The following is a 12,602-nucleotide window of genomic DNA, read 5'->3' as shown; positions in this document are numbered from 1 at the left end:
ACCAGAAACAGAGGAGAAGAGGGAAGAAGAGTGGTGGGGGAAACAGCTTGTAAGGGAGAGAAAAGTGGTCTGGGAGGAGACTACGCAAACAATTAAAGCAGACCACAGAAAGGACAAAAATAAATAAAAGAAATGAAGTGTAGCAACCAGTCAAAAGAGCAAGACAAAAAGAATCCATCCAAAAAAACTTGGAGGCATAGGAGTACCATGCAAAGTGGAAATACAGAAGAACACTTGCATAAGAGGAAAAAAGGCCCTACCAAGGATACAAGAGAAACAAAGAAGGGGCATTTAACAGAGAAAAACATAGGATGATAGCAATGCATGACAACAGCAAGAATCTTGCAAAAAGCAGACAAAAAGGATACATACAAATTCTGAAGGACATACAATTGTCACACAAGAATAAATCAATTTAAAGGTGAAGTGGGATTAGAGGTGGGAGGGTGTGAAAAAGAAAATAGTGGGAATAACATGAAAAGAGGGACGACTCAGAAGGCAGCCTAAAACAAATGGGGAGAATCTGACAGTGAAAACAAAGAAATACAACATTAGAGGTTAATACCGGACAACTTTTGAGTCCTTGCAGATTATCTGAAGTTGGAACATATCACGGCTCTCCACTGCCTCAATCATCCTCAAAGGCACCTGCAAAGAGAAAAGTAATGAAGATGTTCTACAAACTTCCCAACTCCATAGACCTTTATGGGTGCATATATACGCCTCATTGCCCAGGCACCCTTGAAAGCAGTGGAAGAACAAAAGACGTGGGGTGGACAAGTCATTTGCACCTAACCGTTTCCAAAGATTCTATATTAATACTCAGCCATACCAGAGTGTGGGATCCTGGAATACGATTTATAAAGAGATATTTTTCCGCTTAATATAATTTCAAACAAAATTACAACAAAGGTTAAAAACTGAGTGGCATCTTGTTTTTCTACTTAAATTGGACAAAAAAGGGAAATTACAGTAAAGAGGTCGAAAGCTCTAAAATACTTAATCTTTAACACTCTTTAGCAGGTAGGGGCTTTACAGTGCTGTAAATCTTCACCATCTTCACTTTTTTTCACAGGAGCAACATTCTAAAAGATAGCATTCTGCCCTTTCAAAAAATAAGACAGTGAAAAGTTTTTGCTGTACTTGATGCCTTTTGGCTTCAGCACAAATTTAAAACGTTTTTTGTTGGGGATGTGTATTTATCTTAACCCTTCCTTCTCTGTTCTCTGAGCTACCATGGCTGCACTGTTTGATAAAAGTCTGCATTGAAATTTGCAGGCGAATGTTGTTACGAAGACCTAAAGAGCAATTCTTGACCCTTTTAAGTTCTGAGGACCCCCACTTAATCATTACTGGAATCCTTGATCCCCCCATCCCCACAATGAATCATTATGGAAATAAAGGGATCCCACTGATTCATTGTCGGCACACAGGGACCCCCGCAAAAGCAATTTTTACGAAAGGACTCCAAAACAATACACAAAAATATAGTAACAAGCATCCATCAAACAAATAAACGTGATTAAATATTTTATTTTATTAATTTACAAATATTGTTAAAAAAATAAAAATCAAAGGTTTAATAATAATGGTAATGTTAAAGCTTTTCTAAAATCAGTTGTCCGTATTGTATCTGTTTGATGCAATTGCACTGCTTTCATGAATCAGTCTGAGAATACCACCTTAATTTTTGGTCTCAAATTTTGAAATCGTATACATCTACAGAATTGTTTAAAATTAAATTTTTCAGTTTGCTTTTTTATTTATGTTTTATGAATCTGTTAATATTTACCATACTAGAGAACTGCAGTTCTCCATTTTCTTATTTTTTTGCTCGAGTATTGGAACTTTCATAGATTCACATGCTTAAATCAGAGTAGATCGCAGTAGTGAAGCACATTGTAATCTTAGGTGTACATATAATATTTTTAACAGTATATAATTATATTGAAATCTATTAATATATTTTTGGAAAATAAATCAGTATCTGACATACTGTAAATGATGCATTTACTCACATGCTGGCTTATCAATCAGTGTTAAATAATAAGAATGCACTTAACTATTATAGGGATGGTAAAAAAAAAAAAAAAAAAAACACAGAAAATCTCAGTTTCTGGAAAAGATTTCTCAGAACTGCTTGGCCCACTGCCACATCCCCCTGAGGCGTTGAATCTAAGCAGTAATGCTTTGTAAAGGTGTGCATATTTTTCCATGTAACAGCTCTGCAAATGTCCTGAGGCACCAGCAAAGAGAGTTGTTGAGGTTAATACAGCTCTAGTCGAATGAGCAAGAGCTGATGACTAACGGTTTTCCTGCTGCATGGTGGCAGAAGTGAATTGTGCTACATATCCATCTAGCTATTCCTTGTTTGGAAAGAGAATGACCCCCTTCTTGGAGCACTGAATGCCAAGAACAACTGGGTAGATTTTTAAAGTCTTTTCGTTTTGTCAAAATAAAATTTGAGGCATCTGTTGATGTCTAGAGAATGAAGAGCTTGTTCAGCTGGCGTGGTAAGATTTGAATGAATGGCTTCAGAATAACCGGTTGATTGATATGCAAGTCTGAAGGGACTTTGGGGGATAAAATTTGGGTTTGTGCGAAGGATCACTATCTTCCCTAAATTGCAGGAAAGGGTCTTGAATAGTGAAGGCTTGGCTCTGACTGGCTCGTCTGGCTGAGGTGAGGGCCACAACAAGAGCGACTTTCCAGGAGAGGAGCTTTAAATCCACCCTGTGAACGGCCTCAAACAGGTGCTTCATTAACTTTGATAACACTGTTCAGTTGCCAAAAGGGAGGTGGGGCTATGACTGGTGGGAGCACTCTTAAACACTTGAGGAACTGTTTGATAATTCTTGCAGACCACAATGATGGTGACTCGCCCACCGCCTGATGAGCAGATGGATCTGCGCTTGTCGGCATCATATGCAAAATCTATACCATTTATGGCGATCTGTTTTGTTTGTGCTATCAGCTCGAGCTCTGGTGAGTAAATCTCTGTAGTCAGAAAAGATGTTTAAGTGGGTGAATTGATTGTGGGCAGGAGCCAAGCTGACAAGTGAAGAGCTACGGGAACCGGGTGCAGCACATGACCCTTGTTCATCGTCAAAAGGAAAGGCACGGTCATTGATGGGATGTGACGATTCTCCTGAAGAAGTAGTAGTTCCATTAACCAGTGCTGGTGCTGCCACGCCGGGGCTATCAGGAGTATCCTGCAAGGTTCAGCCTTCATCTTCTTTAAAACATTTGGAATGGGGGAAGTGGGCGAAAAAGTGTAAGCATATATTCCCGACTGACATCAAAAATACATTCCCCCATGATCCTGGATAGTGAGCCAAGCATGCAAAGAATCAGCATTTGGTGTTCTGAGGAGTTGCAAGTAGGTCGAGGTTCGGCTTGACCCACTGTGAGAAGATTTGATTGATAGTTTCCAGGTCCAATTTCCACTTGTGGCACAATGTTCTCAACCTGCTGAGAGGGTCTGCTATCACATTCTGTTTCCCTGGAACGTGTTCCACTCGTAGATGTACTCTGGGCTGAATGGACCAATTCCCCTAATGTCTTGTGATTCTGGAGACAGGAGACATGAACTAGTGTCACCTTGTTTTTATAGTGCATCATCGTTGTACTGTCCGTACATATCAGAACTGCAGAGTTCTTTATCTTTGAAAGGAAAGCTTGTAAGGCCAGGTGAACTGCCTTGAGCTAGAAGAGATATGCGTGGTAACTCCTGTGAGGTTTTTTTTCTACTTGCCACTGACTTGCAGGTTCTGAAAGTATGCACCCCATCCCTAAAGGGAAGCATCTGTAGTGATGACCAATGGAGAGGATAGGCTGAGGAAAGACAGACTGATTGACAGGTGTGGGTGACGAGTCCACTAAGATGAAGCCCTGATCATGGCTGGGGTGATCCTGATGGTATTGTCGAAGAAGCCTGGAACCTGGAATCCCTGGCTGTCCAATTCCTCCTGGAGAGGTTGCATCCGTAGACTGCAAAATGGAATGAGAGGGATGCAAAATTACATAATTCCCCAAAAGACTTGCAAAGGTGTACTGAAAGACTTTTTTCATTGAATCAACTTTGCCAATGACATTAGTTGCAGCTGTCTTTCCTTTCTAGTGAATACTTTTTTGAGCGCCGTCCAGTATTCCCCACAGGAAAGTTATGTTTCTTGAGGATTGAAGAAATGACTTCCACGTTCAGCCTGAGACCTAACTCTTTGAACAGGGACATTTAAGCTGCTGTTGATCTTTGCGCTGCTTGCCTGGAAGGAGCCTTGACTAACCAATCATCCAAAGTTGCAACTTGGGCCAGGCATTTCGTGAATATCCTGGGGGCTGACTTCAGGCCAAAAATAGGAACTCTGAACTTGCAGTGACTGCTGGCTACCATAAACCTTAGGAATGGTCTGTGGGACGGATGAATTGGGATGAGAAAATACACATCTTGGAGGTGGACAGTGGACATGTTATATCCAGGATTTAGGAGTAGGAGGATATCTTGTAGTGCCATCATGTGGAATGACTATTGAAATACGTGTTTAAAGCTATGAGGTCTACAATTGGGCGCCATTCCTTCCACTTTCTGCAGACCAGAAAAAAAAAGGCAGGAATAAAATCCCTTCACCTTTGTGAAACAGGAACTCTTCCACAGCTTTCTTGAGCATGTTAAGCACTTCCAATTTAAGCAGCTGAAGATGCTTCTGAATAGAGGCATGTGGGGAGTTGGTTGTGGAATCTGTATGAAGCCTACGGTGTAACTAAATTTAACAAGATCCAGGACCCACTGGTCCGATGTGATCTCTTACAGAGCCAAAAAGCAATGTGATATTCTTCCTCCTAGTCTGAAAGTTGAGGGAACAAGTGTAGCTAGAGCTTGTGAAAGGTCATTGACAACCAGTATCTTTTCCATTATGTCCTGCTCTGCCTCCGGGCACAGGTCTGATGTAGGATGCCCACGGTGGGGGTTTCTGAGGGTACTGCGGACGGAATTGTTCGTATGCAGAAAAGGAAGAGGGATATCTGTTTTGCTGCAATCCTCCTCTGTACAATGGAAAACCTCACCGTCTGGCACCACGAAATGGTTGTTTCCTATATTGGAGAGTTCCAAGGGATTTAGCTGTATCCGTGTCTGTTTAAATAGATAGAAGGGCTTCACCAAGTGTTTGCCCTATAGAGACTTCCCCATAAAATGAAAGATCCATAATCTTTTTCTGTACTTCTGGTCTGAACGAGGTTGCTTTGAGCCAGCCATGCCTTCTAAGTACAGCAGCTCCTGCAAGCTGTTGAAAAAGAAAAGCCGCTGTGGTGATATCCATGGCACAATTTATCACTTCTGCTGAAGCACATTCACCTTCCAGCAGGACTTTCTTTGCTTCTGCTTTAGCCTCTTCGGGCAGCTGGTCTACATATGGTGCTATGTCGGGACATAGTTGTCTATCGTACCTGCCAATGACAGTCAGAATTTGCTGCCCTGACAGTAAGCGCTGACATTGAGGAAAAGCTCTTTACAATATTGTTCAGGTGCCTACCCGCCTTATCCGGGGGGCAGATATTGGGGGAAGAGGGATTTTTCTTTATAATTTTTTTTTTAATCTACTTTGGGCTGCTTGGATGATCACCGAATCAGGTTTAGGATGGCCAATTAGACAGGCCAGAGAATCCTCTGGAGCCTTGTACTTTTTGTCTAGACGCGGCCTAACAGCATTGACTGTGTAGGCCTCTAACAATCATAAAAATGTTACTAGACCTGCAGGTCGAGTAATGAAAATGTCACTTACCCAGTGTACATCTGTTCGTGGCATCAGTCGCAGTAGATTCGCATGTTCTGCAATAGCTCGCCATCTGGTGTTGGGCCGGAGTGTTACAAGTTGTTTTTCTTCGAAGAAGTCTTTCGAGTCACGGGACCGAGTGACTCCTCCTTTTGTCTCCATTGCGCATGGGCGTCGACTCCATCTTCGATTGTTTTTCCCCGCAGAGGGTGAGGTAGGAGTTGAATTGTAGTAATAGTGCCCATGCAATGGAGTGACTAAGTATGCACTTATTTAAGGTTGAGATGATACATATATAAATAATTGAAGGTAACTTCCAAACTGCTACAGGCTCCCGGGGAGGCGGGTGGGCACATGCAAATCTACTGCGACTGATGCCACGAACAGATGTACACTGGGTAAGTGACATTTTCAGTTCGATGGCATCTGTCGCTGTAGATACGCATGTTCTGCAATAGACTAGTAAGCAGTTATTTCCCCAAAAGCGGTGGATCAGCCTGTAGGAGTGGAAGTAGTCTGAAATAATGTCCTTAATACAGCTTGACCTACTGTGGCTTGTTGTGCGGATAACACGTCTACACAGTAGTGCTTGGTGAATGTGTGAGGCGTAGACCATGTGGCTGCCTTACATATTTCTTGCATTGGGATGTTTCCTAGAAAGGCCATGGTAGCACCTTTCTTTCTGGTTGAGTGTGCCCTTGGTGTAATGGGCAGCTGTCGTTTAGCTTTAAGGTAGCAGATTTGGATGCATTTAACTATCCATCTGGCTATACCTTGTTTTGAAATTGGGTTTCCTGCATGAGGTTTTTGAAATGCAATAAAGAGTTGTTTAGTCTTTCTGATGTTCTTTGTTCTGTCAATGTAATACATTAATGCTCTTTTGACATCTAATGTATGTAGTGCCCTTTCAGCTACGGTATCTGGCTGTGGAAAGAACACCGGAAGTTCCACTGTTTGATTTAGATGGAACGGTGAAATAACCTTTGGCAAAAATTTAGGATTGGTCCTTAGGACGACTTTATTTTTGTGTAGTTGTATAAAAGGTTCCTGTATAGTAAACGCCTGAATCTCGCTTACTCTTCTCAGGGAAGTAATGGCGATGAGAAATGCCACCTTCCAGGTTAGGAACTGTATGTCGCAGGAGTGCATGGGTTCAAAAGGTGGACCCATAAGTCTAGTTAGGACAACATTTAGGTTCCATGAAGGAACAGGTAGTGTTCTTGGTGGTATAATTCTCCTAAGGCCCTCCATGAATGCTTTAATGACTGGTATTTTATATAGGGAAGTTGAATAGGTAGTCTGCAGGTATGCAGATATTGCTGCAAGGTGAATCTTAATGGAAGAGAAAGCTAGGTTAGATTTTTGTAAGTGAAGCAAGTAACCCACTACATGTTCTGGAGTTGTGTGTAATGGTTGTATTTGATTAATATGGCAGTAGCAAACAAACCTCTTCCATTTACTTGCATAGCAGTGCCTGGTGGATGGCCTTCTTGCTTGTTTTATGACTTCCATACATTCTTGGGTAAGTTGTAAGTGCCCGAATTCTAGGATTTCAGGAGCCAGATTGCTAGATTCAGCGATGCTGGATCTGGGTGTCTGATCTTTTGGTTGTGCTGTGTCAACAGATCTGGCCTGTTGGGCAATTTGATGCGGGGTACCACTGATAGGTCTAGCAGCGTTGTGTACCAGGGTTGCCTTGCCCAAGTTGGTGCTATCAATATGAGTTTGAGTTTGCTTTGACTGAGTTTGTTTACCAGGTAAGGAAGGAGAGGGAGAGGAGGAAAAGCGTAAGCAAATATCCCTGACCAGTTCATCCATAGGGCATTGCCTTGGGATTGTTTGTGTGGGTATCTGGATGCGAAGTTTTGGCATTTTGCATTCTCCCTTGTCGCAAACAAGTCTATCTGAGGTGTTCCCCAGAGTTTGAAATAAGTGTTCAGTATTTGGGGGTGAATTTCCCATTCGTGGACCTGTTGGTGATCTCGAGAGAGATTGTCTGCGAGTTGATTTTGTATCCCTGGTATAAACTGTGCAATTAGGCGAATTTGGTTGTGAATTGCCCAATGCCAAATTTTTTGTGCTAACAGGCTTAACTGCGTGGAGTGCGTCCCTCCCTGCTTGTTTAGATAATACATTGTTGTCATGTTGTCTGTTTTGACGAGAATGTATTTGTGAACTATTATTGGTTGGAAAGCTTTTAGTGCTTGAAAAACTGCAAGAAGTTCTAGGTGATTGATATGCAGTTTTGTTTGATGTACGTTCCATTGTCCTTGTATGCTGTGTTGATCGAGGTGTGCTCCCCACCCTGTCATGGAAGCATCTGTTGTTATTACGTATTGTGGCACTGGGTCTTGGAAAGGCCGCCCCTTGTTTAAATTTATGTTGTTCCACCACAGAAGCGAGAGGTAAGTTTGGCGGTCTATTAACACCAGATCTAGAAGGTGACCCTGTGCTTGAGACCACTGTGATGCTAGGCATTGTTGTAAGGGCCTCATGTGCAGTCTTGCGTTTGGGACAATGGCTATGCATGATGACATCATGCCTAGGAGTTGTAATACCATCTTTGCTTGTATCTTTTGTGTTGGATACATGCGTTGTATGATGGTGTTGAAATTTTGAATTCTTTGTGGACTTGGAGTGGCTACTCCTTTTGATGTGTCTATTATGGCTCCCAGGTATTGTTGTACCTTGCGTGGCAGAATTTTGGATTTTGTGAAATTGACGGTGAACCCTAGTTTGAAGAGGGTTTGTATGATATGATTTGTGTGATTTGAGCACTGTATTAACGAATGGGCCTTGATTAGCCAGTCGTCTAGATATGGGAACACATGTATTTGCTGCCTTCTGATGTGTGCAGCGACTACCGCTAGACATTTGGTAAAGACTCTTGGTGCGGTTGTTAATCCGAAAGGCAGTACCTTGAATTGGTAATGTATTCCTTTGAATACAAACCTTAGGTATTTCCTGTGCGATGGGTGTATTGGTATATGGAAATAAGCATCCTTGAGGTCTAAAGTTGCCATGTAGTCGTGCAGCTTTAGCAATGGCAATACTTCTTGTAGTGTGACCATGTGGAAGTGGTCTGATTTGATGAAAGTGTTGACTACTCTGAGGTCTAGGATTGGTCTCAGTGTTTTGTCCTTCTTTGGTATCAGAAAGTACAGTGAGTAAACTCCTGTGTTTATTTGTGTGTTTGGCACTAATTCGATTGCATTCTTTTGCAATAGTGCCTGCACTTCTATCTCTAGGAGATTGGAATGGTGTGTTGTTAAATTTTGTGCTTTTGGTGGTATGTTTGGAGGGAACTGTAGAAATTCTATGCAGTAACCATGTTGGATAATTGCTAGAACCCAAGTGTCTGTAGTGATTTTCTCCCATGCTCTGTAATAATGACCTATTCGTCCCCCCACTGGTGTTGTGTGGATGGGGTGAGTGACATGTGAGTCACTGTTTAGTAGTAGGGGTTTTGGGGCTTTGGAATCTTCCTCTATTTCTAGGGAATTGCCCTCCTCTATATTGTCCCCGAAAACCTCCTCTATACTGTCCTTGGTAACTGGACGGTGTGGCTTGTGAGGTGCTGGCTTGTGTGCTTTGACCCCGAAACCCCCCTCGAAAGGGCGTTTTACGGAATGAGCTGTAATTCCCTCTGCTCTGCGGGGAGTAGAGTGCGCCCATGGCTTTGGCAGTGTCCGTATCTTTTTTGAGTTTCTCAATCGCTGTGTCCACTTCTGGACCGAACAGTTCTTTTTCATTAAAAGGCATATTGAGAACTGCTTGTTGAATCTCTGGTTTAAATCCAGACGTTCGGAGCCATGCATGCCTTCTGATAGTTACAGATGTATTAATTGTCCGTGCAGCTGTATCTGCAGCGTCCATGGAGGAGCGGATCTGGTTGTTGGAGATGGCCTGTCCCTCCTCAACCACTTGTTTTGCCCTATTTTGGAAGTCTTTGGGCAGATGTTCAATGAGATGTTGCATCTCGTCCCAGTGGGCTCTGTCATAGCGCGCAAGTAGTGCCTGGGAGTTCGCGATGCGCCACTGGTTTGCAGCTTGTGCTGCGACTCTCTTACCAGCTGCATCAAACTTGCGGCTTTCTTTATCTGGGGGTGGTGCATCTCCAGATGTGTGAGAGTTGGCACTTTTCCTAGCTGCTCCTACAACAACAGAGTCTGGTGGCAGCTGTGTTGTGATGAAAGCCGGGTCCGTAGGAGGCGGCTTATACTTTTTTTCCACCCTTGGTGTGATTGCCCTACTTTTGACCGGGTCCTTAAATATGTCTTTTGCGTGCCGGAGCATACCAGGGAGCATAGGCAGGCTTTGGTAGGAGCTGTGGGTGGAGGAGAGTGTGTTGAACAAGAAATCATCCTCGACCTGTTCTGAGTGGAGGCTTACGTTGTGAAATTGTGCTGCTCTAGCCACCACCTGAGAGTACGCGGTGCTGTCTTCTGGTGGAGATGGTTTTGTAGGGTATGCCTCTGGGCTGTTATCTGACACTGGGGCGTCGTATAGGTCCCATGCGTCCTGGTCTTGGTCACCCTGGCTCATGTTGGTGTGAGCTGGGGAGTGTGATGGCGTTTGTGCTGGTGAAACGTTAATCACGGGCGGAGGAGAGGGTGGTGGTGTAACTCTTTTCACCACTTTTGGTTGTGGTGCTTGTTCCGTCTGGAACTCCAACCTTCTCTTTCTCCTAATGGGGGGAAGGGTGCTTATTTTTCCTGTCCCCTGCTGAATGAAGATACGCTTTTGCGTATGGTCCGCATCAGTTGCTTGTAGCTCTTCCTCAAACCTATGCTTCTGCATTTGGGAGGTTAGCGAGTGCTCTTCTGTATAAGAGCCTGAAGCTGGGTCGCTTGCAGTTTGTTTCGGCATCGAAACTTTGTCTGCGTGTTTTTTCGGCTCCGAGGTGACTTTTTTCCTTTTCGGGGCCGAAACCTCTCGGCGTCGATCTGTTTCGGTGCCGCTGTCTCGGCGTCGAGCCGTGTCCACACCGGCATCTCGGTGACGAGGCTTGTCTCCAGCACTTTCTCGGTCCCGAGAAGGCTGCGTGCCGGTGTCTCGACCAGAGTCGGACGATCTCGGCACTGTTTGGGCCTTTTTCGGTGCCGACGGTCGGTCACCGATTTTATGGGTTGAGCCATGGCCTGGTGGCAGTGGCGTCCCCTGGGCCTTGTAAATGTTTCTTTGTGTGGTTTTCGACGTCTTACTCACGGTTTGTGTATCGTCGAATCCTTCGGAGTCTGAGTCTTGGATCGAGAAGGTACCTTCCTCTTCCTGTTCCTTGAACTCCCGTCGGGCTGTCGGTGCGGACGCCATTTGAAGTCTTCTGGCTCGACGGTCTCGGAGTGTTTTTCGTGACCGGAACGCACGACAGGCCTCGCAGGTGTCTTCGCTGTGCTCAGGTGACAGGCACAGGTTGCAGACCAAGTGTTGGTCTGTGTAGGGGTATTTATTGTGGCATTTGGGGCAGAAACGGAACGGGGTCCGTTCCATCGGCGTTCCTCAGCACGCGGTCGGGCCGACCAGGCCCCGACGGAGGATCGAAAAACTACCCCGAAGGGCACCGGAGCTCTTCGATCTTCGATGCGGTGTTGAATCTAAGTACGCCGATCCCGAACGCAACAATACCGACGAAAATCTTCCGAAATTAACTATTTTTTCTGTTCCGAAACTCGGAGCGACAGGAACACGTCCGAACCCGATGGCGGAAAAAAAACAATCGAAGATGGAGTCGACGCCCATGCGCAATGGAGACAAAAGGAGGAGTCACTCGGTCCCGTGACTCGAAAGACTTCTTCGAAGAAAAACAACTTGTAACACTCCGGCCCAACACCAGATGGCGAGCTATTGCAGAACATGCGTATCTACAGCGACAGATGCCATCGAACCTTGAATTATGTACTCAACCATAATTTTAATATACTTGACCTGTAAATGGGTCTCAAACTGTGTGATCCTAGGCAAATATTTTAGCTTACAGTCATCTTTTTCTTCATTTACACAGTAGTGTACCTTCAAATATGTGAACTCAGCATTTCTGCTGTACAAAAAAATATCTTTATTTGATTAAATAGACAAAATATTAGCTCCATGTATAAAAAGAATAGCTCACCTATAGAGGACACATGATCCATGACTTGCATCTGAGTTTACTAATAGCATACCAGGGCAGGCATGTTTGTAGGTATCATGTTTAAACAAATATATTATGAGGTTGTCTCAAACTGTCATTTGCAGAAAAAATATTCCAAGAAATGTCCAAAAACATTCCCACTAACTTGCCGCTTTACTGACAGAACTATATAATGTATTAACAATCTGTGAAAATCGGGTTTCAGAAAACATTTATTCTTTGCACATCACCCAGTAAAGTGTCCGGATTTGTTTTCATCCTAATAAAAAATAAAAAAAACATTTTTTCCATCACACAGATGTACGAACAATGGGCTTCATAAATTCTGAAATATATTTTGAAGTGTTTGTACAGTTGATTTAGCTACTTAAATGTGTTCGGAAAAACCTGACAAAATCCTGGAACTCTGCAGTCATAAGAAACATTAACTGTAAAACTGATTTCTTACCTCAGTCTCTAAAAACAGAGGGAATAAGACAAGTACCAGATTTTAAGATGTTTTTATTGCTCCTAAATTTTCTAACTGAACAGAACACCTGTTGCTTGTCAACTCGCCAGAAGGTGTGAGTAGGTCCTAAAGATAGCTCACCCTGATAAAATATGACTCGCCATAGTGAACGGGCAAGTAGATATTTCAAGGCCTTCTATGGTTGGGTTTCTCATACCTTTAAAACCCTCTTTCCAAATTTTCCAAATGTAGA

The 12,602-nt window shown here is 43.5% G+C and overlaps 1 protein-coding gene across 6 annotated transcripts in view; it reads right to left on the bottom strand.

The window, feature by feature from the left end:
• MTMR4 (myotubularin related protein 4) overlaps positions 1-12,602 on the bottom strand; it is a 570,772-nt gene that overhangs the window by 409,829 nt on the left and 148,341 nt on the right. For all 6 annotated transcript variants that reach the window (XM_069226856.1, XM_069226854.1, XM_069226857.1 and 3 more), the window contains one exon: positions 566-648. In XM_069226856.1, coding sequence (XP_069082957.1) covers positions 566-648 — 83 coding nt within the window. The remainder of the gene's footprint in view (positions 1-565; positions 649-12,602) is intronic.

The sequence above is a fragment of the Pleurodeles waltl genome, chromosome 3_2, assembly GCF_031143425.1.
Source record: "Pleurodeles waltl isolate 20211129_DDA chromosome 3_2, aPleWal1.hap1.20221129, whole genome shotgun sequence".
Lineage (NCBI taxonomy): Eukaryota > Metazoa > Chordata > Amphibia > Caudata > Salamandridae > Pleurodeles > Pleurodeles waltl.
The sequence above is the reverse complement of the archived record's forward strand: the minus strand, read 5'-3'. Positions and strand labels throughout refer to the sequence as shown.